At 42.0% G+C, this 27,499-nt stretch overlaps 1 protein-coding gene across 1 annotated transcript; it reads right to left on the reverse strand.

The window, feature by feature from the left end:
• Positions 1 to 28: 28 nt before the first annotated feature.
• Positions 29 to 27,413, reverse strand: itm2bb (integral membrane protein 2Bb). Its single transcript, XM_078232215.1, has 6 exons — positions 27,024 to 27,413; positions 18,142 to 18,273; positions 11,222 to 11,431; positions 10,925 to 11,035; positions 3,903 to 4,053; positions 29 to 591 (listed from the first exon to the last, which is right to left on the reverse strand). The coding sequence occupies exons 1-6, from the start codon at positions 27,108 to 27,110 to the stop codon at positions 503 to 505; spliced, it is 780 nt and encodes a 259-aa protein (XP_078088341.1). The 5' UTR covers positions 27,111 to 27,413; the 3' UTR covers positions 29 to 502.
• Between the last annotated feature and the right edge of the window lie 86 nt (positions 27,414 to 27,499).

The raw sequence follows: 27,499 nt of genomic DNA on the forward strand, positions 1-27,499 counted from the left end.
GCAAATACAAGTTATACATTCAACAGAACAATTTTAAAAGACTTTATTTTGTTACCTTTTACCTTACACAGGTTATATACACAAAATCAGCATGGGTTTACCATATCATATCATCTCTCCCACCCCAACCCCAGTGTATATAGATTAATACAGCAGGTATCTGAAATGGAAAAAAAAACAAAAAAAGGTGGAAAAATCAGATTTTCCCCACCTATTTAAAGAAAATGTTAATAGTAGTGAATTAAATTCCAGTCTAATATGTAGCCCACTATTGAAATTAGAAACCTCACTGTTAGCCTTTTCCCATAATCTACTATTGCACCTTGAAAAGTCTGCTTGCATTTTACATTTCCAATAGTAGTTAAGCTGAGATGAAAATTGCAGATGTACAAAATAAACCCTGTTTACATCACTATGTTAAAAAGATAAATGCATTGCACACCAGAAAAAAAAACTGATTTTCTGGGCTCAGCATTGAGCCTGCACTGATTGTCTTCTGCAATTACTGTTCACAGATGAGTGTTTCAACTGCAATACGGCTTTCAAAATGGCGAATTGTGAAACATTTCTTTACATCTCGCTTTTGGATACCTGCAAGAGAAAAAAAAAACACTATCATTATCTTTAGAATCCAAAAGAGAAATGCTGGAAAATCTTTGCTTTGTCAAAGCTTTGACAAAAGGGTCATCTGAACTCGAAACATCAGCTCTTTACAGATGCTGCCAGACCTGAGATCTTCCAGCATTTTCTCTTTAGGTTTCAAATTCCAACATCCACAGTAATTTGCTTTTATCATCTTTAGAATGTTGTTCATGGCAATATAAGCAGTAATGTGAACACAAGTTATTTTGAACTAATTTATATTGAAATTTAAGTTCATTCAGTATGCTTTGCATTGTTAAATACAGTTAGTTATTTTCTCTGCTCAATGAGAAATTAAGGGAATTCTCCTAAAACAGAAGTCACCAAGTCCACCTGGTCACCTGTGAAATACAATACAGAAGGGTTAACTTGCCACATTCAGAAATTAAATACTAATCATGGTGACAAACAAAAATTCAAATCCAGCATACTTTACTTTAATGCTATTTATAGTCTATAAAGGGGAGTCTCAACATTGTCAGTTTCCAAAAGTACAAAGATAAAGCAGAGCTCTAATCATACTCTACTCTGATCATTAGTGCAATATCTGACAATGTAGATCATTTTCTCCAAGGGAAATAGGCAACGCTGAACCTTGTTCCCACCTCTGGTTCTCAAACCTTACCAGTGGAGCCCATTTCCACAGCTGCTTGCTCAAGCTAAATAGAAGTGCATTGCAATCCTGGCATCCCATTTAGCTTGAGGGCGGCAAGGTAGCACAGTGGTTAGCACTGCTGCTTCACAGCTCCGGGGACCTGGGTTCGATTCCCAGTTTGAGTCACTGTCTGTGTGGAGTTTGCACATTCTCCTCGTGTCTGCATGGGTTTCCTCCGGGTGTTCCGGTTTCCTCCCACAGTCCAAAGATGTGCGGGTTAGGTGCATTGGCCAAGCTAAAATTGCCCTTAGTGTCCTGGGATGCGTAGGTTAGAGGGATTAGTGGGTAAATATGTAGGGATATGGGGGTAGGGCCTGGGTGGGATTGTGGTCGGTGCAGACTCGATGGGCCGAATGGCCTCTTTCTGTGCTGTAGGGATTCTAAGAGATGTTAATGTTCGAAAAACCTTTCTGCCGCTGAATTATCACCCCATCTCTCAATGCTCAACTTCCCCAAAGTTATCCCTGTGTTCCTAAATAAAATATAACATTGCTGACTAAGGCTAACTTATTTCCCATCTCTAATGATCCTCAAGGTGGCAGCAGTGGGCAGTCTTGAACTACTGGTCCATTTGGACAGGTACATCCAGTGCTGCAAGGAAGGGGATTCCAGGATTTTGATCCAGAAGCAAAAGGAACAGAGATGTAGTTCCAAGTCAGGATGGTGCAGAACTTGGATGGGAACTTGAAGGTGATCCCAAGGGTCTGATATCATTATCCTTCCAGGTGGTAAAGGTCACAAGTGTAAGGTATTGTGGAAGGAGCCTTGAGTTGTTGCAGCACATCTTGTGGATGGTACAAACTGCTGCTGCGTGACAGTGGTGGAAGGAGTAAACATTGAAGATATTGGCTGGGGTGCCAATTAAGCAGGCTGCTTTGTCCTGGATGGTGTCAAGCTTGTGTTTTTGGCACTGCATTCATCCATCAGACTTCCGACATGCCTTGCAAATGGTGGACAGGCTTTGGGGTGTCCTATGGTGAATTCCCAGCCTCCGCTTTGCTCTTGTAGCCACGATATTTATATGGCTCGTGCAGTTCAATTTCTAGTCAATGATAATCTCCAGGATATTAATAGAGAGGGAATTCAGCAATGTGAGTGCTACTGAATGTCTTGGGGAGATGATTAGGTGCTCTATGGCCAAGTTACATTTTAAGCAATAGTTTTTCAGTTACGCCAATACAAAACCACTATAAATCAAACCAATCCAACTTAACTTCTCAGTTAGTGCTCGACAGGAGTCATATTGCACAATAAAGTATGCCCATGTTAAATAAATAATTTTGTAGCACTTTAGTCCTAAAACACTTGTTCACTTTCTCTTCACTCACCTCACTAGACAGTTGGCAGCTCTATAGCACCTCACTCAAATGGCCAATCCACACACAAGCCGAGATACGGAGGGTCAATGTAGCCTATTCAATCTAGAAAAGCATCACAATCACACCTGATTTTGCTCTCACTGGTCACTTTGCAGACCTCAGCACAATTTTTGAATAACTTTCACCTTCTTCCTAGCCAGGAGCACTGGTGCTTATTATAGCATTCGCAACTACTATAATCAGTTTAGGCATCGTAAGAAGTCTGACACAGCAGGTTCATACTGCAGGAAAAGATGTCCTGAGGCGTGGTACATCGGCAAGACCATGCAAACACTCTGACAACGAATGAACGGACACAAAGCAACAATCGCCAGACAGGAGGAATGTTCCCTTCCAGTCAGGAAGCACCTCAGCAGTCAAGGGCATTCAGCCTCCAATCTTAGGGTAAATGTTTTCCAAGGCGGCCTTCAAGACACTCAACAACACAATCGCCAAGCAGAAACTGATGGCCAAGTTCCGTACGCATGAGGACAGCCTCAACCGTGATCTTGAGTGCTTGTAACCCCCACCATACTGCCTGGGTTTGCAAAATCCTACCAACTGTCCTGGCTTGAGACAATTCACACCTCTTTAACCTATGATTATCCCTCTCTCCACGCACAATATACCTGTAAAGACGTGATTACCTGTAAAGAACTCTAATTCCAACCATTCACATTCTAACCTGTAATAATCTTGCAATAGAGTCTTTGCCTATATATGCCATGTTTGTGAACCAACTTCCACTCACCTGATGAAGGAGCAGCACTCCAAAAGCTCGTGATTCCAAATAAACTTGTTGGACTTTAACCTGGTGTTGAGAGACTTCTTACTGTGCCCACCCAGTCCAACACCAGCACCTCCACCTCAGTTTAGGCATAACACACCGGGAATCAAACCCAAGACTTCATGATTTGACATTAACCAACAATGTGGTACACTTTTCCACTAAATCCAAGTGGCGGAGAGAGCAGGAATTGCCCTTTATATTCAGCCAGCAAGAAGCAGACCTATCAAAACACACATCAGCGAACACTAAATGTAAAGTCAATGTCCACTTTTGACACTAGTACGAAACAAAACCCAGATTGAATAGTTGGCACTATTCTGGAACGCCAGGCATGGTTACAATTTTGAGATTTCACTAAAGAATATTCAACCGCTTAAAGGTAAAATTGGGTCACAGTTTAAGAAGCTTCTTTAGATCAACATAGTGTGCAAAACAGGACATATATTAAAATAATTACCGTTTCCAAGCTCTCTACGTTGAAGCTTGAAGGTCTCTTTCCCACGGCAAAGGCGAGAGATAAAGTATCCAAGCTCATCCACATTTTCAATGTAATCAGTAACCACCATCTCTTCATGGATCAAGTAAGACTGAGGCAAGTAGGTACCAGCCTGTTGAATAATTAAGTATGTGTTTAAATTGCAAGAACAAAACAATTTCTATATAGAGGCAGTCCCAGAATATTCTACACCTCCACATCTACCAGTGATGGTGATTGAATTTCAAAGCCTAACTACCCTCACGAGAAGAAATTCCTCCATATCTGCATCTAAATGGGAGATGCCTTACTTTTAAATGGTATGTTCAACTGTGTTCCAGCATCCACTCGTCAATTTCTCTCAGGGACTTGCGTTTCAATAAGATCACTGCTTATTCTTCAAAATTTCAAATGAGTACAGGCCGAACTTGTTCCTTACAAGAGAACCCCTTCATCCCAGGAATCAATCTACTTAATCTCTTCAGAATTTCTTCCAATGCAATTATATCCTTAAGGAAGGAAACAGATAATGTACACAGTATTCCAGATGCAGTCTCACTAACGTCCAACATTTCTCTACTTTTAAACTCCATTCCCCAATGCAAATAAAGGCCAAATTTAATTTCCCTTCCCAATCATCTGCTATCTGCAGGCTAACTTCTTACCATTTCTGCACAGTACTCGAACAACCAGATCCCTCTATATTTCAGAGTTCTGCCTGCAGTCTCCCTCCATTCAAGTATTATTTTTCTATTGTTTCTGCCAAAGTAAACAACCTCACATTTTCCAAAATTATACTCCATCTACCATTTTCTGCCACTCTTAACTTATCTATATCCCATTGCAGACTCCTATCCTCTTCATAACATGCTTTCCTACCTACCCTCGTGTCTTTAGCAGATTTAGCCACCATACATTTAGTCTTTTCATTCAAGTTGTTAACATACATTAAATAGTTGAGGTCCCAGCACTGATCACTGTGCATATGTTGCAGTTTGCCAATCCAAAATGACATTTATTCTATAATCTCTGCTTCCTGTTAGATAACAAATCTTCTATCTATGCTAATGTGTTACCCCCAATTATCTTTTGTAGTAACCTTTAATGTGGCAGCTTATTAAATGCATCTGGGAATCCAAATACATCACATCTACTGGTTCCCCTTTATCTGCCTTGCTTGTTACTTCTTCAAAGAAATTAGTTTGTCAAACACAAACTGGCTAACTGGCCAGTTTCCTGCTTTCTATGTCCCCACTTCCTTGAATAAAAAGGAGTTACATTCACGTTTTCTACTTCACTGGGACATTCCCAGAATTTGGGAAGATTACAACTAATGCACCCACCATCTCTGCAGCCACTTCTTTTCAGACCATTAAGCCCAGGGTATGTTTCAGCCTTCAGTCCCAGTGATGTTCCTAGCATCTTTGTGATTTATCTTGGAACAACGTCCAGGTAACTCTCCCCTCCCTGATGCATCCCAGTGTCCGAAGCTTGGGCTCCTGCTCAGCATCTCTTGGTAATATTGCTAGACTGTTAATCCAGAAACTCAGCTAATGTTCTGGGAACCCGGTTCAAATCCCATCAGGGCAGATGGTGGAATTTGAATTCAATAAAAAAAAATCTGGAATTAAGAATCTACTGATGACCATGAAACCATTGTCGATTGTCAGGAAAACCTATCTGGTTCACTAATGTCCTTTAGGAAAGAAATCTGCCATCCTTACCTGGTCTGTATACATGCGACTCCACAGCCACAGCAATGTGGTTGACTCTTAACTGCCCTTGGGCAACTAGGGATGAGCAATAAATGCTACTAGCTAGCGACACCCATGTCCCACGAATGAATTTTTTAAAAAATCAACGGTCCAGTGTTGCAGACATATATTGCAGATGTGGCCTCCATAGATCAATGCCACTGTTCACCAAAACCCAACTGGAACACAATCACTTGTCTTGCCATCCTTAGCTTTATTTAACAAAGGAGTTCCAAATATTTTTGATTTCCCAGCTCCTAATTTGAATACCATTGCTTAGGGAACAAAGGAGAAAAATGCTCAATCACTACATTTTTTCCTGTTACATCACGCTTCAATTTTCTTGAGAATGCAGAAGGCCCACTCTGAACTCCAGACTCACCTCACTTTAAACACTTGCCACTGTCTCTTACTCCCTCTCGGGCTCATCTTAACTCTTGCTGCTGTCTCACTAACTCTTGCTGGTGTCTCATTGTTCCCTCTCAGCTTGCTATTTAAACTCTTGTTGCTGTCTCAACCTACAGGACACATCAAAACAAGATCTGGTAGTGTTTCGCTCACTCAATCTTTGTCAGCAATGAGTTTTAGGGCAGACAAAACCCAGTGGGATGTAAAAAATACCAGCCCCTTTTCTGTATGTGCCATATTACCTTCCAACAAAGTTCCAGAACTTTCTATAGGCAATCACCATCTTGCACAGGCAATTTTTAATCCTCATTTCATGGGTACATTGAAATGAGAAATAGGTGGATTACAACTGTGTTTGAGGAAGGAAATATGGCAAATGGAAGAAATCTAATATCATTCAGAGCCTGAAAAAGATAGCTCAGTTAAGGGCTTTCAACCCAGTGTCCATACTGGAGTTAAGTCTTCAAATGCAATTGTTTCCTATTATTCAATTTCTCAGCATTTTTCTAATTTTGTTCTTGCTTTTCAAATATCTTTAAAAACAGGAAAATCTTTATTATCTGGAATGCTGGGAGAATGGGTGGTGCTGGTTAAATGGGGAGTTACATTAACATTACATGGACACAACACAAGGTACTTCTCCGAATGGGTGAAGGTGAGAGGTATCTGGGCAGTCAAAGACCCCAGCACAGTAAAACCACACAACCTTCAAACCAACTTCAAAAAAAAGAGTCTGTTGCTCTAAGCAGAAGAATTGTTTTGGCACAATATCCAAAACTCACCCAATTAATAAATTCAATGCAAAACCCAAATCAGAAACATTTTTTAAAGAACGCATTACCTGAACACTGAAAGTGACTGGTTTTAAAAAGGGTGGGTCAGATGTTCTGGTTACAGGAGAATTCAGATTGATAGAGCAGCAGATAAAAGTTTACTACACTTTTGTGCTGCATGCCTTGTCCAAATAACCCCTTGCGCTGAAGCATTCCATGTTCTAATAACCAGATGTAAAAAAATGTTCCAATTCTTTCATTTCCTCAGTGATAATTGTCACTGCCTGCACACCATTACCAATGAAAGAATTATTTGCCATGCAATATCTGATAAGGTTGGTCAAGTGGTGAACAGAGTATTACATTTTGCAACCCCACGGAACAGTTGGTTTCTGAAGCAATATTTTAAATACAACTGCTACTAAACTAGCATGGTACAACACCATCAAGGCAAACCAACTTCAACCAATTGAAATAAATTGAATGTTTTATTGCCCGTAGGTCAAAGTCAAATGGCTCTTCTCAACCCTGCAAATTGTTCCACTGGGAGAGAATTCAATGCAGACTGTCACTGCACTTCCACAGAGCTTCTAGAAGAGAGAGATACTCCACAAACTAATTTCCAAAGTAGTATTCCTGTTGAAACACCCTGTAATCACATCTGGCTCTTCTCCATCAAAATTAAAAATTGTGCTTCACATCCAATGTCCGAATCCATTTTCATCTCAAGCAAGTACAATTCTCCCCAAAAAATTAAGTACCTAACGTGCGGCAAAATGGAAGGTTTTCCCACCCATTCTTTTGGGCCAGCCCCTACCCCACCAATGCGGTTTCCCCCTTCCCACCCCACCATCCCCCTGGTCTGGCCCTAGCTGGTTGGCAGTGCCAGAATGGCACTGCTTAAAAGGGCACCGTCCCCACACTGGGAGAGTTACCTCAACAGCCTCCGGTGAAGCCATCATGCCTGTTCCTTGTTTTTGGGGAACACGCATGATCCCTATTGGTGTGGGCCTTCACCAGCAGAGCCAGAAACATTAGCGAGCCTGGACGATTGCATCCTGGGCTCGCTAAATTGATATGAATCACTTCAGCCTCATTTTGTTTCCAGAATGGAATAATGGCCCAGGATGATGATTCCCATTTTTGGCCACCCATTGACATTTCCTGGCCCACCATGCTACTCGAGCAGCACAGCTGGCTGGGAAAAATCAGGCCCATGTTTTAACCAGGAACATCTTTGGAATCTCGAGACATTCTATACAAAATACAAACAAACTAGGAGCAGGAGACCACATGGGCCTTTGAGTCAGCTCCGCCATTTAATATTATGGCTGATCCGATTGAAACTTCAATTGCACAGCTAAACAGATCTTAACTAAATTTGAACAGATTTGTTAACAAAAAACATTTGCTAAAGTCATTATTTGTAGTATTTACCATTAAATGAAGTACAGGAGTTGGGTTTCATAATGTCATCAGTTAATACCAGCCTACCAATCTGCTAGACTCCAATTCACCTTGCACAGTACACCTCTTGCTGCAAGACAACACCTCTCCCAAATTAATTTGTCTTGGGCGGTGGTGGGAAGGGGAGGAGAAATCACCCAATTCCTACAATTTTTAAATCATCAAGTTCATCAAAAAATCTTGCAGAATATTTATATTAGGGGGCATTGCACAAGATAGAGGATCACTGCTAGGGAATGGAAAAAAATAAACCATTTAGATAGTGAGCAAATGTATAGATTGACTTGCTCTAACATTAACTCATCTACAAATGGAAGTGTCATCAATACATCAATATTGAGCAAGATATAATACTTTTGATTTGTCATATATACAGCGAAAAGTATTGTTTTCTTGAGCGCTATACAGACAAACTGCACCATTCAGGGAAGGAGTGTTAAGGGTCATAGTTAGGGTGTAGAGAAAGATCAACTTAATGCAAGGCAAGTCCATTCAAAAGTCTGACAGCAGCAGGGAAGGAGCTGTTCTTGAGTTGGTTGGTACATGACCTCAGACTTTTGTATCTTTTTCCCGATGGAAGAAGTTGGAAGAGAATGTCCTGGGTGCATAGGGTCCTTAATTATGCTGACTGCTTTGCTGAGGCAGCGGGGAAGCATAGACAGAGTCAATGGGTGGGAGGCTGGTTTGAGTAATGGACTGGGCTTCATTCACGATCCTTTGTAGTTTCTTGCGGTCTTGGGCAGAGCAGGAGCCATACCAAGCTGTGATACAACCAGAAAGAATGCTTTCTATGGTGCATCTGTAAAAGTTGGAGTGTCGTAGCTGACATGCCAAATTTCTTTAGTCTTCTGAGAAAGTAGAGGCAATGGTGGGCTTTCTTAACTATCGTGTCGGCATGGGGGTGACTAGGACAGGTTGGTGGTGATCTGGACACCTAAAAATTTGAAACTCTCGACCATTTCTACTTCATCCCCGTTGATGTAAATAGGTCCATGTCTTCCACTACACTTCCTGAAGTCGATGACTATCTCCTTTATTTTGTTGACGTTGAGGGAGATTATTGTCGCCGCTCCAGTTCACCAGATTCTCTTTCCTGTAGTCCGTCTCATCATTGTTTGAGATCTGACCCACTATGGTGGTGTCATCAGCAAACTTGAAAATCAAGTTGATGGGGAATTTGGCCAGCGTCATAGGTGTACGAGAAGCATAGTAAGGGGCTGAGAACACAGCCTTGTGGGGCACCGGTGTTGAGGATAATAGTGGAGGTATTGTTGCCCATCCTTACTGATTGTGGTCTGTGGGTTAGGAAGTTCAGGATCCAGTCGCAGAGGGAGGAGCCGAGTACCAGGCCATGGCGTTTGGAGATGAGTTTCGTAGGAATAATGGAGTTGAAGGCTGAGCTGTAGTTGATAAGTAGGAGTCTGACATGTGTCTTTGTTATGTAGGTGTTCCAGGGTTGAATGCAGGGCAAGGGAGATGGCGTCTGCTGTGGCAGTAGGCGAACTGTAGTAGATCAAAGCAATCTGGGAGGCTGGAATTGATTTGTGTCATGACTAACCTTTCAAAGCACTTCACAGCCAATGGACACAGCCATCAAAGTATGCTGCCTGGTTTTTCTTTGGTACCAGGATGATGGTCGTCTTCTTGAAACAAAAGGTTGAAGATGTCTGCGAATATCCCTGCCAGCTGGCTCGCGCAGGATCTGAGTGCGTGTCCAGATACCCCATCCAGACTAGTCACCTTCCATGGGTTGACCTTAGAGAAGGCTGCTCTGACATCTGGAATGCTGACCTTGGATACAGTTCATCCGAGGCTTCAGGGGTGAAGGATGTGCTCTCATTGACCTCTTGCTTAAAATGGGCAGACTGCGTTGAGCTCATTGGTGAGGAGTGTATTGATGCTTTCACATGCCTTCATCTTGTAGCCTGTTATGTCTTGCAGATCTTGCCATTGTTGGCAGGGGTCTGTGTGGCTAGCCTGGGATTCTAGCTTGGTCTGATACTGCCTTTTGGCATCTTTGATGGATCGCCTTAGATCATATTTGGCTTTCTTGTATAGGTCAGGGTTGCCCGATTTGAATGCCTCAGTCCTGGACTTGAGCAAGCAGTGGATATCCCTGTTCATCCATGGTTTCCAGTTGGGAAACACACAGACTTGCCATTGTATCTGAAAACTGTAAGGTTCAGCAACTGCCAGCTCTGGTATCACACTAAAGTTTCCTTCACTTGACCCAACAGCAAGAAATTAGAGCTATGAAAGTTTCAACTAGCATCCACAAATATACTCTTGCAGGCATTGGATTTTTATCATTTCCTCCTTTCTCTCGTCCCCCATCAGTTTGACAGTAGATCAGCTATGGTGTAATCATTGTTATCCTAACCGAGGTTATTCTGGACTATTTTAAGCAGGGATCAAATTCAAGAATTACTCAATGGAGAGCCAGGAGAATCAGGGATGTAGATATATTTTCCAAATGTCACATCACCTTCAGTTTTAAATGACCTGAATAACAAAGAGAATCTGGACTTTGGTCAATGTTCCCAACTAACACATTTGTTTAGACCCAGAAAGTGAGTATGCTGCAACTTTGTGCTTTACATACCTTGATGTTGATCAGCAATTCAAACAAGTTCCGTGGTGGCATGACAATAGTTGCGTTCAATGGAATCATGTAGCATTTGTTCAAAGTAAGATCCAGGTATGCAGTCAAACCCTAGGAAAGAAAATTTTAGAGCACTCAAGCCAAATTCACTTGATTTAACTTGCAAACTATGATAAACTTGGAGGACAAGTTGACAAAAATAATCATGTTTGTTAAACTAGTTGTCCATAAAAAAGTTTATGCAATAAATTAAAATGCAAGTTTATGTAATAAGCATGTTAGTACAACAATACATACCCTCTGGAAATCATGAACAATATCTGCTGGATCGCCATCAGCAAATTCAGGTACAAGAACATTGATCATTTCAACTCCATCATCCTCCAGGATCCGGATGTTTTCTTTTATCGACTGGTATGGAGCTGCTTGTGGAACAGCTTCAATATCTGGGACAAGATAGTCTTTAGGATCACTGTATTTGAGGCCACAAAAGAAAACTTCACCTTCCTGGAAGAAACATGAGAAACCTAATGTTAGGAGTTTCATTGCAACCCTGTTAAAGTTAGCTGTGGGTTTGATTATTTTTGCCAGAGAAAGGTGACATAATCCAGGAACCAAATGTTCAAGAGGAATTCAAAAAACCAAACCATCTCCAGATGAGTATTACAGCAGGACAAAACCCCAATAGCTGAATTCTAGTAAGGAGTAGAGTTCATATTACAAGGTCCTCTTTGGTGCCAAAATTGTACTGATCAAAGTCAGAAATTAATGTCAGAGGAAATGAATGCAGAGACCAAAAATAGCAAGTTGCATTTAGAATTCAATTAGCAGCCAAGATATGATCAAGCCACATGAAAGTAATTCTCAAGTTTCCAATGGCTTACAGCAAGCCCTCACTTACCTTTGTCGTCATGTCACTGAAAAGTGCAACTTAAATTAGGCAATAAAAACAGAAAATGCCGAAAAATCTCAGCAGGTCTGACAGCATCTGTGAGGAGAGAATAGAGCCAACATTGAGTCTAGATGACCCTTCGTCAGAGCCTTTTAGACAAGAGGCCAAGGGAGGGAAGAAAAGTGTCAGATGGACCATGTGAAGGTAATAGAGGGATGGAAATTGGTAGCAAAATTGATAAATTGTCAGGTCCAGACAACAGCATGAAGTGGCACCGAAATAGTCAACGTACCAACAAAAGGTGGGTGTGTGTGTGTGTGTGTGTGTGTGTGTGTGGGGGGGGGGGGGGGGGGGGTGGATAGAGAGCCAGCAGTTGTGAAAACGGGAGTGATTGACAAAGACAATGGTGGTGATCATGGCCCATTGAGAGATCAGAACGTGTAAATGGCAGAACAAAGGTAAGCAGTGTGTCAAAGGACGACTGGAAACATATAACAGATGGTCCTAGTGGGGTGGGGGGAAAGTAGGCGAGACAGTGTTGAGGGATGAAGGAAAAGAGATTTTTTTTTTAATTAAAAAAAATGAAATAATGGAATAAATGAAAATACAGCAAAATAAATTGATGGAAATGGGGTGAAGGTGGAGGAGAGAGTTCCAAGTCCGAAAGGTTGTAATGTGTGATCAGGTGCTGTTTCTCCACTTGGCCTTCACTGGAACAATGTAACAGACCAAGTATGGACATGTGGACTTGGGAGCAGGATGGTGTGTTGAAATGACAAGCGACAGGAGTTCAATCATCCTGTTTATGCCAGCTACTGCAGTCAAATTAATCTTATTTACTCTATGTACTCCTGTTAGTGCTTTTCCTTCAAAGTATTTATCCAGTTCTTGCTTCTGGCTGTTACTATTGAATTGGCTTTCAATCACCCTTTCAGGAAGCGCATCAACAACATCAAAAATGCTTCATGTCACTTCTGGTCCTTTTTCAATCACTTAAAGTTCTTCTGCCATGGGAAACAATTTCTTCCTTATGTACTTATATCGAACCAGTCAGCATTCTGAATTATTATTAATTCTTCTCATACCCTTCTTTGCTTTAAAAACAATCCCAGCTTTGCCAATCTCATGTTGTAACTGGTACTAATCTAGTAAATCCCTTGGTATCCTATCCAAGGTCAGCATCCTTCCTGAAGTATCTTTTTATTATTCTTTAACAAGATGTGGGTGTCATCGGCTAGGCCATCATTTATTACCAATCCCCTGTTGCCCTGGAGACGGTGGTGGTGAGCCACTGCCTTGAAGTACTGATCATGTGGTATATGTACATCCACCATGCTGAGAGCAAAGATATGATGTGCCCATAATTGAATGAAACTGCTGCTGTGGGTTAAAGACTTACCATGATCTCTGGATATTTCATGGCTGTTACTAGTTTAACTGCTTTTTAATTTTAAAACTGTCTTCTCAACCAGTCTTATAACTTTCAATGTGCGCGCACACATGTTTTAGCTGCGTATCTCTGCACCTGTTAACATTGTACCAATTAGTTACATCTTGGTAGAAATGCTCATTTCACACTAGTTATTTTCATTCTTTTTTATCCCCTTTATTCACAGAATGTGGACATTAATGGCCAGGCCTGCATTCATTGCCCTTCGTAACTACCCAATAACTAAGTGGCTTGCTAGGCCTTTTCAGAGGACACTCAAGAGTCAACCTCACTGCTGTGTGCCTGGAGTCACAGACTTGGCAACATGAGCAATTTTCTTTCCTAAAAGGATATTAGTGAACTAAATGTTCTTTATGACAATCTAGCAGTTGCATGGTTGTCATTGATGGTTTGGGTACAGTCCCACAAGAATTGGTAGAGCATCAAAGGCCATAGCTTCCTGGATGACAATGGTGACAAAATGCAAGATGAATAAAAAAAGTTTGTAACAACCAGGCTGAATACATGAAGCTCAGAGGAGCTGAAAAAGGAAATGAGAGAAAAAAAATGAATAAGAGCAACTGGTAGCTAACATGAAAAGGAATTTAAATATACATGGCCTTCAAAAAAAAAGGCATTTGATAAAGTGGCACGCAACTAGGTCGACAGTAAAATTAAAACTCATCATCAGTGCTTCTTTGCTTTAAGGTCAACCCCAGTTTCTCCAATCTCATGATGTAACTGACATTATTAAAAAACAGAAAATAGGTGCAGGAATAGGCCATTCAGCCCTTCGAGACTGCACCACCTTTCAATACGATCATGGCTGATCATGCACTTTCAAGTATCCCACTCCTGCTTTCTCTCCATACCCTTTGATTCCTTAAGCCACAAGGCCCACGTCCAGCTCCCTCTTGAACACATCTAATGAACTGGCCCCAACAGCTTTGTGGTAGAGAATTACGCAGGTTCACAACTGTTCTTCCTCATCTTAGTCCTGAATGGCTCATCTGTTATTCTTAGACTGTGACTCCCAGTTCTGGACTTCCCCAACATCGAGAACGTTCTTCCCACATCTAATCTGTCCAGTCCCATCAGGATTTTATATGTTTCTATGAGATCCCTTCTCATTCTTCTAAATTCCACTGAGTACAAGCCCGGTCGATCCAGTCTTTCATACATTAGTCCTGCCATTCCAGGAATCAGTCTGGTGAACCTTTGCTGGACTCCCTCAATAGCCAGAATGTCCTTCCTCAGACTAGGAGACCAAAACTGCACACAATACTCAGGGTGTGGCCACACCAAGGCCCTGTATGACTGCAACAATAACTCCTATACTCAGATCCTCTTGTTATGAAAGCCAGCACGCCATGAGCTTTCCTCACTGCCTGTTGTATCTGCATGCCAGCAACTGTTGCACCATGACACCCAGGTCACGTTGCACTTCCCGTTTTTCTAAACTGCCATTCAGATAATCTTCCTTCCTGTTTTTGCCAAAATGGATAACCTCATATTTATCCACATTATATTGCATTTGCCAAGTATTTGTCTACTCCCACCCTGTCCAAGTCACCCTGCAGTCTCTTAGCATCCTCCTCACAGAACACACTGCCACCCAGCTTAGTGTTGTCTGCAAATTTGGAGATATTGCATTCAATTCCTGCATCCAAATCATTAATGTACATTGTGAATAGCTTGGGTCCCAGCACTGAACTCTGCGGTACCCCACTAGTCAGTGCCTGCCACTCTGAAAAGGACCTGTTTATTCCCATTCTCTGCTTCCTGTCTGCCAACCAGTTCTCTATCCACGTCAATACATTACCCCCAATACCATGAGCTTTAATTTTGCTTACTAATCTCGTGTGAGACCTTGTCAAAAGCCTTTTGGAAGTCCAGAAACACAACATCCACTGGTTCACCCTTGTCCACTCTGCTGGTCACATCTTCAAAATTCCAGAAGATTTGTCAAGCACAATTTACCTTTAGTGAATCCATGCAGACTTGGACCGACCCTGTCACCGCTTTCTAAATACTTTAAAAAGTGGGGTTACATTAGCTACTCTCCAATCCATTGCAACTCTTCCAGAGTCTATTGAATGCTGGAAAATGATCACCAATGCATCACTATTTCTAGGTCCACCTCCTGGAGTACTCAGATGCAGCACATCAGGCCCTGGGGACACCTCAGGTTTTAATCCCATGAATTTCCCCAATATAATTTCCTGACTAATAAGGATTTCCTTCAGTTCCTCCTTCATGCTAGACCCTCTGTCCTGATATTTCTGGGAGATTATTTATGTCCTCCTTAGTGAAGACAGAGCCAAAATATTTGTTCAGCTGGCCTGCCACCTCTTTGTTGCCCATTATGAATTCACCTGATTCTAACTGTAAAGGGCCTACATTTGTCTTCACATATCTATAGAAGCTTTGCCAGTCAGTTTTTGTGTTTTCTGCAAGCCTACTCTTGTATTCTATTTCCCCTTTCAAATTAAACCCTTTGTCCTCCTCTGCAGGATTTTAAATTTCTCCCAGTCCTCAGGTTTGTTGCTTTGTTGGGCCAGTTTATATGCCTCTGCTTTGGCTTTAACACTATCCCTGATTTCCCTCGTTAGCCATGGACGAGTAACTTTCCCCATTTTACTCTCATGCCAGACAGGGATGTACAGTTGTTGAAGTTCATCCATGTGTTCTTGAAATGTCTGCCATTGCCTATCCACTGTCAACCCCCGCAAGTATCATTTGCCAGCTTATCCTAGCCAATGCATGTCATCAAAGTTAGCTTTCCTTAAGTTCAGGACCCTAGTCTCACACTTAACTGTGTCACTCTCCATCTCAATGAAGAATTCTACCAGATTATGGTCACTCTTCCCCGAAGAATCTTGCACCACAAGGTTGCTAATTAATCCTCATTACACAATATTCAATCTAGGATGGCCTGCTCTCTAGTTGGTTCCTTGACATATTGGTCGAGAAAACCATCCCTTATACATTTCAAGAAATCCTCCTCCATCACATTGCTAACAGTTTGGTGAGCCCAATCAATATGCAGATTGAAGTCACCCATGATAACTGCTGTACCCTGACTACACGCATCTAATTTCCTGCTTGGTACTATCCCCAACCTCTACTACTGTTTGGTGGTCTGTACACAACTCCCACTAGTGTTTTGTCCTTTGGTGTTCTGCAGCTCCCCCCATACAGGTTCCACATCACCCAGGCTAATGTCCTTCCTTACTCTTGCATTAATCTGCTCTAACCAGCAACACAACCCCATCCCCCTTTCCATCCATCTTTCCTGAATGTTGAATTCCCATCCCTGGTCACCCTGGAGCCAGGTCTCCGTGATCCCAATTACATCATATCCATTAACGACTGTCAGTGCATTTAATTTATCCTCTGCGCAGTTGATTCATCCTTTCTAGTAAATCCCTTGGTATCCTTCCTAAAAGGATGATTTTTAAAAATTCTTTTAACAGGATGTGGGTGTCACTGGCTGGGCTAAATTTATTACCAAATCCCATTGCCCTTGAGAAGGTGGTGGTGAGCCACTGCCTTGAACCACTAGTCATGTGGTATACATACACACCGTGCTGTGAGCACAGGTATGATGTGGTCATAATTAAATGATACTACTGTTGTTGACTAGTTTTATAATTTGCAGATGACAAATCTTGGAAATACTGTGAACTATGAGAAGGATAGTGTTATCTTCAAGACGACAGACAAGTAGGTATAAAGGGCTGGAGAAGCAGTTGTGAACAAGTGTCTTTAGACTTGAGGATTGCTGAAAAAGACATGTCAAAGCTTTTCATCTTGCACTCATCAGGACAATCACAACAGCACCAATGTCAGGGGAAACAACAACTTTATACTGTACAAGTGTTAATTGGTTGGAAAGTGGACTGTGATTGGTAGAGTCATTGCCATGGAGAATGCACAAACTGATGGTGACTTACAGCCAAACATGTTTTAAAATTTAAACCAGGCAGCTTGACTCTCATTGGTCAAGACATTGCCCTGTGGAATGAACCAGCAAATGAATAGCATCTGATTTTGTTTAGTTGAAACAGGTGCCATGTGTGTACATGTTCTTCCTGCCTACAAGAGAACAGGGCCCTGTGCATTAATACATAACTTCCAGTAGAGACAAACCACCACACCACAGGTCCAACTGACAATCTTAAAATTAGTTGTAAACATAATTGGCTCCAAGGAGAATAACACAAATTTCTTCAGTCTATACATGCAATTGCAATTACTCATCCCCAAAACCATTCCAGTAATTCTATTTTGTGCCATCTCCAAAGCCATCAAATCTTTTCTAAAGTGTTGTCCCAGAATTGGACACAATACTCCAGCTGGGGTAAAACAACATAACTTTAATTTTTATACTCTTTGCCTCTAAAGTCAAGATCCCATCTGCTTTGTTACAGTTTCCTGCAACCTTCAAAACCAGCCCCAGATCACTCTTCTTGCACTCATTTAGCATGCATGGTCTCTCCTCATTTTTCCTAGTGTGCATCACCTCATATTTTTCTGCGTTGAATTTAATTTGCCATGTGTCTGCCCACATCAATCTGGTGTTATTCCGAAGTCTATGATGCAGCACTGAGTTTTTTTCTCCCCAAAAAGATTTTAAGTTGCAAATTGCAGCACCAAGATGGAATATACAACTCAAGTATAACATGAAAGTCAATCTTGAGCAATACCGTGTAGTAGATGTTATGACTCTAGTTTTTTTAAGCAGGAAGATGAAGCTTTGCTGGCCAATGTGCAAAATAAATTTAAATTTAAAGAATACCCAGTCATCTTTGCAGTTTAGAACATCTGTACTCCATCTCACATTTAAATCGAACCAATCAGTTAAAACGCAAATTCCATTTAGCATTCTCCTACCTGCAAGATAAAATATCTGTAGAGATATGCACCACCAACCACCACACCAGACAGCATGAGAGCTAATCCAAGACACATGCACCAGCACCACACACGAGACTGGCGTCGAAATGGAACAACATCCTCTTGATCCTGTATGGGAAAAAAAAGATATTACTTCAAATACCAACACTGCAAAGCTGCACCTGTGATCTAAGTGCATTATCAGATTAGTTGTTACACACACCTTGTGTAACTATAGCACAATAAATGATTAGTAAATGAAATGCTTCTAGGCCACTTCAAAATGGATGGAAATATTAGGCTCCAAATGTGTAGAAACATTAGTTTTTCCTTTGTTTACAATCAAGACAGTGGCCCAATCCATTTATATCAAGTCACCAAAGTGACCTCAGCAATTCAGCATTCAATAAGTTAGTGCATGTAATATAGGATAAAGTCCATACAAACAAAAGAAATGACCTTGATGGTTTATGCACATGTAAAGTGAAGCAAAGGACAATGGCAAATTATTTTCAACGCAAGTCCATTTTAACTCAACATCACCTTCCCCAGAGCAATTAGAGGCAGGCAACAAATGCTAGTCTAGCTGGCAATGCCCACAAACCACGAATGAACATATGTTTAAAAAGCTCGAATGTTAACGTGGCCCCAGACAAGCTAAAACAAAATAGCATTGTAATATTTTGCTAATATTCACATTTCTGGCTTTTGAGTAACTGCTGTACTGATCTGCCCAACCCCATCCTAAGGCCTAAGGCTCCTTCTCAGCTGATGCCACTTGGATCCACACTACCAGGAAAGGAGGAGCTAGCTGCCTTTCCAGGGGATGGGGGCTCAGAATCAAGCAGGCTGGGGAGCACAGCATTTTCCATAACTGGGTGTTTAGGCAGCATTCGGGTGCAAATAAAGAGCCAGAGACAGCTGTTGCCAAGTGGGGCATATGGTCAAGACCGTGGCCAGCTGGAATCTTCCAAGCTGCTGATCCAGCTCCTCCAAATCACAGGTAATGTCACTTCTGCTCTTGCTGCTCATCCTCATTACGTCTCTGAAGGGAGAATAAGAGCATGAGGAAGGAAACCTATGATTGGAGAAGCTGGAACAGCCAGAATGGGGGGAGACAGAATCTGCAACTAGAGGCCCAGTTCCTCACTCTCTCCCATGCTCAGATCTTCCAATCTCAGCTCTACAGTCCTTTCCCACTGGATTTCTACAGTCCTTTCCCACTGGATTGACAGATGTGTGAGATGCCAAAGTTGGAAATCAACCAAACAATGAAAGTTTTCTCATCCCTGCTATTGTTTTCAGTCTCTATTCCAAACTGTTCCCTAGCTACCAATCCCAACCCTCTCTCCCTGGCAACAGTCCGAGACTGAACCAGTCTGTTCACAATCTTTGTCATATTTGACCGCAAGACGAGCTACTCATCACATATCCACACCATGACTAAGAGCAGCTATTACCACCTTTGTCAACTTTGCCTCAGCTCATAAGGTTAAACAGTCTTTCATTCTTTAGACTTGACTATGTTAACATTCTCCTGGCTGGTCTCCCACACTTTACCCTCTAATCGCGAGGTCATCTAAAATTCAGCTGCCTCTCCCTTAACCCACACCAAATCCTGTTCACCCATTATCCCTGTGCTTGCTTAAAAATTTGGCCCCTATCAAGCAATGTCTTGATTTTAAAAGTCCCATCCTTGTTTTCCCATCTCTCCTTGGCCTCACCACTCCGCCTCCAGAATTTCCTTCAGCCAACAATCCCGAGATATGTGCTCATCTAACTTGAGCATCTCAATTTTAATTGTGCCACCACTGGTTTTGTACTGTTTTATGATGCTCATGAAGCACCTTGTGAAGTGTTACTACATTAAAGGCACCATATCATATTGTCAGTTGCAATATAATTTCAAAGGAAATGGGGGTCAAACTGAATGTCACAACTCTACATACATTACCACAACTAGTAAACTTCATTCAAGGATATACTGATGTACCAAAGAACATCCTAAAAGAACAAACTTATTCTGCACTGAAGAGTGATGAATCCACAGCAGAAATGAAGATAAGCACAAGAGTGCTTTATTTCAGTTTCAATCTCAATGCTTTAGGCATGAGCAACTGCAAGATTGCAGACTTTAGACCTTCCAATGGATTGTGCGTGTGCACATGCACACTGATGTATTCAATGCTCTCAAGTACAAAGCAGTCTTCAAAATTATCTGGAAAGTAAAACACACTGAACAGATTCCTTCCTAGGTCCAAACAGATACTAGTTTAATATGTATAACATCTATCGCGCATAATGGACATGAAACAGGTATTAATTTGGGTGGTGCAGTAAATTGATGTCATAATTGTCTCCCTGAAGAACATGCATCTAAATTGAGACAGATATTACAAGAAAAGTTAATTTTCAAAATCAGGTTACACTTCAATTACAATTCACTGTCATCACAAATGAATTAATTTCTAAATCAGACTGGGGGGGCGGGGGGGGGTACATGCCTTCGAATATACAGCATAGAAAAATACATTTCGGGTCAATTAGACTAAATTCCCAGAATTTGCAGTAAAATACCAGTTTCAGTAGTTGTGGAATTCACAAAAGGTCCTGTTATAATCCCATGTATACTGCAAGAGAATGAGTTGATTTATGTCTACCACTGTTTTGAATTGAATTACTTAGGGAAGAGATACCCAATAAAAGAAGATGCTGCACTCCCTCAAACTATTTTCAAAGAGTACCATTTTATCCCGTAGTTGCAACTTTACAATACAAAAGTAGAACAGCCACCTGGTCCAAGATGAGAGGCCTTCTAGGATCCTGAGGAAAGTAAAGATGGAAATTGCACATTCCAGCCACATGGGCCGAATGGCCTACTCCTCTCTACCACAGAAAGCTGTTTGTTAGGTATGTTCAAGAGGGAGCTGGACGTGGCCCTTGCGGCTAAAGGGATCAAGGGGTATGGAGAGGAAGCGAGAGTGGGATACTGAAAGTGCATGATCAGCCATGATCATGTTGAATGGTGTGCAGGCTCAAAAGGCCGACTCCTGCACCTATTTCTCTGTTTTTACTTTCCAATTCTCCTTGGATACGGCAGGGGGAGGGGGGCAACAAGTCATCAACCCAACATCAATGGTCGGGAAAATTTGAAGCAATAAACTGGGACAAATGAATTGATTGGCATTAAACAAAAAGTGGGCTAACAATGCAAGTCATTGTAAACTTTCTAAAAGGTCAGTTTAAGGAAAGCTCACGAGGGAAATCAGTTGATGCGTATGTAGACTTTCAAAAGGCGTTTTGACAAAGTAAAGGTGAACCTCTTAGCCAAATTAAAGTGACAGCGTGGATATGAAAATGGCTATGATATGAAAAGCAAAAAGTAGTGGTGGCTGGTTTTTTTTAAAGACGAGAGGGAGAAACAGTTTCTGTTCCCCAGTGTTTAGGTATTGGGATGATCAATTTTCTGTTAAAGAACTCGACTCTGTCATAATTCAAAGTTTACAAATGACATCAACTCAAATCTAGCAAAGAATGAGGAGGATAGTAACAGACTACAGGAAGACATGACAAACTGGTACTTTGTGAAATTATCACTTCACTGGAAGAATTTTTCCTTCTGAACTGCATAGCCAAGTGGTGACCCAAAACTACCCTGCACTCTGCTCACAAGTCAACCCCTTTAAATTAAATTCGCACGGCCACGCAAAAAAATGCTCTGTAAGAAATCAAAAAGGTAGATTGCATGAGGAATCAAAATAATTATACAATTTTAAAGCGAGTGCAGGTTTTAGCAGCCAAAGAGCGAGAAGAGGCAAACAAGGGGAATGTTAGAGGTGAAAATAGCATGTCTAATGACAGCACGTTCAAGTGGTTGAAAGCTCATCTCAGGGCCAAATATGACACCAAGTTACAACCAATCTGGCTCAGTCTCAGTCTCCTGCCAGGGAAAGAGATGGAGTCAGTAGTTAGTGAACAGACTTTGTGGTGGGGATTGAAGGCTATGGTCCAGTTTTCCAAATATAACTGGAGGAATTTTCTGCTCATCCAGTACTGGATGTTAAATAAACGGCCTTACAATTCAGAGATACTGGAAGGGGTTAAGAGAGGTAATGCTGGGATAGAGTCACAGGCATTCAGCCTCTGATTGTCGGGTAAGCGTTCTCCAAGGCGGCCTTCGTGACACACGACAACGCAGAATCACTGAGCAGAAACTGATAGCCAAGTTCTGCACACGAGGACGGCCTCAACCGAGATCTTGGGTTCATGTCACACTATCTGTGACCCTCACGACTTGCCTGGGCTTGCAAAATCTCACTGGCTGTCCTGGCTGGAGACAATACACATCTCTTTAACCTGTGCTTAATGCTCTCTCCATTCACATTATCTGTATCTTTAAGACTTGATTACCTGTCAAGACTCGCATTCCAATCATTATTTTGTAAACTGAGTTTGTGTCTTTATGTGCCCTGTTTGTGAACAGAACTCCCACTTACCTGATGAAGGGGCAGCGCTCCGAAAGCTAGTGGTTTGTGCTACCAAATAAACCTGTTGGGCTTTAACCTGGTGTTGTGAGACTTCTTATAGAGCCAAGTGTCAGTGTACATGTGAAAATATATTTTTGAAATCAATCTTTGCTCCAATTAAAAACACCACTTCAAGTTCATCCTCTTTCCTCATTCTGGGCTGTATTCTCTATTGTCCCAACATTCTATTTATAATAATGGGACTAAAAACTGTACACTGATTTTATACAATGATAAATTTGAAAAAAATGCAACTTTCATAATGTTGCTCCTCAAAACAAGTCAAAAGGAACTCCCAACATTGACTGCAGGGATGTTTATAATACAACCCATTTATTTACATAACAAACCTAAAAACTGATGTTATGTAAACCGACATTTACAAAACTTCACAGCAGTAGCTAGTTAAATCCCCTTCCTGTGCCCAGTTACTATCGCTCAGCAGGAGCAATGGGGAAACAATCTCCTACAATTGAGCACAGTGTACTCAATGGTTTTTTTTTCTGGGAGCAAAATAATAGATAGCCAGGGACTTCATTAGTGATAGCAAATTGAACAAATCCTCAACTGAACAAAAGGCAGAAATGCAGACTGAACGATGACAGGATTAGCATTGCTGTCAAGCCCCTACAGTAAAAAGGCATGGTAGCATTTTCTGGGCACTTGCACAAGAGTGCAAATTTAGAGAAAGTTACTTTAGATATGCTGATTACTCTATGTCAAGTCAACATTTACAGAAGGTGGAGAAAGGAAAATACTTAAATTTAACACCCAAACCATAAAATCTAGTGGGACGTTTTGAAGGAAACAGAGTCACTACTTTCACAATTCTACACTGTTTTAGCATCAAGGAGAACAATTAAACAAGTGCAAAATGATTTACAAGGGTGGTACCAGAACAGAGAAATGATAATTATTGGAAAAAATTGAATGATTGGGGCTTTAACCTTAGAAAATAGTACACACGTGACCAGACAAGTCTTCAGAATGACTCATTTGGACAGGTGGGTGCAGAAAGAATGACTACTTGCAGCAGAAGCCAACTCTAGGAGCCTTAAATACAAAGCAATTACTAATATGTTCAATAGAGAAATAAAAAATGAGAAATATTTTCCCCAGCTTAGAACATGGAGCTTGCTACCACAAGCAGCTGAAGCAAATAGCATAGATGCTTTCAAAAAGAAAACTAGATGAGCACGAGAGAAAAGGAATAAAAAGATACTGAAAGGTTGGGATGAGAAAACAAGTCTGGAGTATCGTCAGCAAAGATTAGTTGGGCCAAATGGTCTGCTTCTGTTCTGTACATGTAATGGAAATCTCTAGTACAGGCAGACGCATGTGTCATAGTGCTAGACTGAAGGTTAATGTACATTTACAGCATTAATCGGAAATTGTACCCTTAATTTCAGAGTTGCCTCAACTCTGAACTTGAATTTACAGATCAAACTTACTGTACAAGTTCCAATGAACATTATGCAACACTGCCAAGATAACATTGTCCATAAGTAACAAAGCCTGCCATCAATTATATATTAGCTGATCTCACATGGTGTTGCTGAAAAGCTCAAGATCACATTACGTGCCAGACTTTGTGACATATCTCCTATGGCATGCTTCAAGCTGTTGGTAAACTTATAAAGCATAGCAGTATCAATGAAATATGCCAGGGCAAATACAGGAGCAGAACTGACAAAGTGGACATCATATGCAAAGATTTGCTAAAGTAATATATTACATCCCATCACCAATCCTTGTTGGTGCACATTGTCTCCTGGTTCCCCCAAATGCAAAATTAATGTTGTAGACTTGAAACCTCGTTCACTGGCTACCAGATGCTTCCCATCACTACAATGTCTGCCAGTCCTACAACCCTCCAAGATATCCAAATTCCGAACCCTTGAAAATTCCTATTTTCAATCACTTCACCAGTGGTGGCTGTACCAATGCTCTTGGCTTTGGAAGTCCTTCCCTGAAACTCATCATCCCTCTAACCTCCTTTAAGATGTTCTCCAAATCCTCTTTGACCAAGTTTCCAGAGTTCAATATGAAAACTGTGTTCCTTAACACTTCTGTGAAGTGCCAAGGGTGTTTTTAATAAAAGCAATAGAAGCTGTTCCTCAGACCTCAGCCTCTTGCAGAAGTCTCCTTCACCCTTTCATTAACAGGCAACTAAAAGCACACCTAGGTCCCATTATCTGGGATTTCCTCCATCAAAGCCACCAGCCCTTTCCATATAACGTCATTCAAGATCAACTCTTGACAAACTTTGTGTCACCATTGTCTTATTAACGCACATCAAAATATTATTTTTAGTTTGGTTGTTGTAATTTTTAAAAAGTGGGATAGATGAAAGATGCTTTGTTCCAAGTCTGGATAGTTGATGAGATAGGCCTCAAGTTGCACAAAGGGATGGTATGATGGGGAGTGATATTTCCTTGATAAAAACAAATTACTGCAGATGCTCGAATCTGAAACCAAAAGAGAAAACGCTGGAAAATCTCAGCAGGTCTGGCAGCATCTGAGAGAGAAAAGAGCTGACGTTGAGTCCAGATGACCCTTTGTCAAAGCTGAGTTTTAGTAACCTTTCTCAATATCACTTGACAGATTGTCTGCAACAGCTCAGAAGGTCTGACGTTAATCTATAAACTGGAGGATGGGGTGGAAATATTCTATACCTGGTAAACAAAATGAGGTTTTGAAGTACCTATACCCTTTCCAAATTAAGGATAGGTTTATAGTTAATAATTAAATTTGCAGTTTTAACTGGGAACAGGCCACACGTCACCTTACCACGAAGATGAACTGTGGGGCAAGGAGCAGTCAGTCTGGGGACAGTCCTGAGTAAGTACACCTGTGTGGCTGCCATGAATGGGAACACAGTAAGGAGTCTCACAACACCAGGTTAAAGTCCAACAGGTTTATTTGGTAGCACAAGCGTTCTCTAAGGCAGCCTTCACAACAACGCAGAATCACGAGCAAAAACTGATAGCCAAGTTCTGCGCACATCAGGACAACCTCAACCGGGATCTTGGGTTCATGCCACACTATCTGTAACCCCCACAACTTGCCTGAGCTTGCAAAATCTCACTAACTGTCCTGGCTGGAGACAATACACATCTTTAACCTCTGCTTAACCCTCTCTCCACTCTGTACCTTTAAGACTTGATTACCTGTAAAGACTCACATTCCAACCATTATCATGTAAATTGACTTTGCATCTATATATGCCCTGTTTGTGAACAGAACTCCCACTCACCTGATGAAGGAGCAGTGCTCCAAAAGCTTGTGGCTTGTGCTACCAAATAAATGATGTGGAGATGCTGGCGTTGGACTGTGGTAAACGCAGTAAGAAGTTTAACAACACCAGGTTAAAGTCCAACAGGTTTATTTGGTAGCAAAAGCAAATAAACCTGTTGGACTTTAACCTGGTGACCACAGTTTGCCTTCTTACTGTGCTTACTACCCCAGTCCAACACCGGCATCTCCACATCATGAATGGGAACAACATGAAACAAGAGCTTTGGGTTAAAGTACAAGTGTTTACAGGATTATAGTCTTAACTTCTTTCGTCAGTAAAAGATTTTCCCTTTAAAACATTAAATCTTCTTGTCTGGTCTATTCAGTTAACTGGGATTTCTTTTTAAAAGTTACCCGTCTCTACAGACGCTTATCTCTCCTGCTTTGACTTGCACTTTGATTTCCCCTGAAATCTCTCAAGCACCTTGGAACCTTTTTCTTTGAAAATAAAAAGTGCTCCAACATAGATATGTTTTACCTAGATATCCGACCTGAAAGCTGAAGTGCACCTTCTGCATAAAACAACGTTTACAGTAACATATAAAAAGTGATTTTTGAGTGCCAACGCATCCAAGTTGAGAACATCCCCCACTTCCAGATCTGATTCGGCCGATGTCAGCACAAAACCAGACTCGGCAAATCACAAACCGAGACCATTATCTGATCCCCGAGTGTGGAGTTTCCCTGCGTTTTTCCCAATGACGCCACTGCTTCCTCCACAGGGAGGAGGAAAGGAAAGAGGAGGTGGTGGTGGTGGTGGTGGGAAGATAGCCACTCAGCGACGACAAGAGGGACGGACCCCAGTGCAGTCAGCCATTTTACATCCGCTTCTCCAACACAAGCCCTTTCTTTCCACATCGGAGACTGGGGTCGATTACCCGGGGCTGGCACCACGGGAGGTGAAGAGGATGATCCCAGTCACCAAAGGTTATAAAATTAGGAACCGAAACCCCGATTAATACTGCTCGAGACAGGCCGCAGCAAACCAGTCTCCTCTGAGTGTTTGGGACAGCCAATGTGTACCGGACAATCCTCCCCGAAACGGCAGAATCGTACCTTCTCGGGGATGATGAGGGTCTCGTTGTTCTCGTCCTTCTTGGGCTCCTTCTGACTCAGCGACGAGTTAAAGGAGACTTTCACCATGGCGGCGGCACAACCAACTACAACAGCTCCACTCAGTCCCGACTGCGCTCCACCGCCTCACTCCGTCCCTCTAAATCGTCCGCGTGACGCAGCTCCCAAACAACACAAAAGAGGTCGCCCCGCCCCCCTGTTAACGCTCCGAACCTTTCGCCCCGCCTCCTGATCACTCCGAACCTGTCGCCCCGCCCTCTGGACGCTCCGAACCTGTCGCCCCGCCCCCTGTGAACGCGCCGAACCTGTTCGCCCCGCCCCCTGTCACCGCTCCGAACCTGTTCGCCCCGCCCCCGTCACCGCTCCGAACCTGTCGCCCCGCCCCCTGTGAGCGCTCCGAACCTGCCGCCCCGCCCCCTGTGAGCGCTCCGAATCTGCCGCCCCGCCCCCTGTGAGCG

The sequence above is a fragment of the Mustelus asterias genome, chromosome 17, assembly GCF_964213995.1.
Source record: "Mustelus asterias chromosome 17, sMusAst1.hap1.1, whole genome shotgun sequence".
In the NCBI taxonomy this organism is placed as follows: Eukaryota; Metazoa; Chordata; class Chondrichthyes; order Carcharhiniformes; family Triakidae; genus Mustelus; species Mustelus asterias.

Excerpts from the sequence above, each read along its gene's own strand:
- itm2bb (XM_078232215.1), bottom strand. The coding sequence starts at position 27,110 with ATGGTGAAAGTCTCCTTTAACTCGTCGCTGAGTCAGAAGGAGCCCAAG. Across the intron at positions 11,036-11,221 it reads TTGTTCATGATTTCCAGAGG|GGTTTGACTGCATACCTGGA; the intron begins GTATGTATTGTT and ends TTTCTTTCCTAG. Across the intron at positions 4,054-10,924 it reads AATTGCTGATCAACATCAAG|GCTGGTACCTACTTGCCTCA; the intron begins GTATGTAAAGCA and ends ATTATTCAACAG.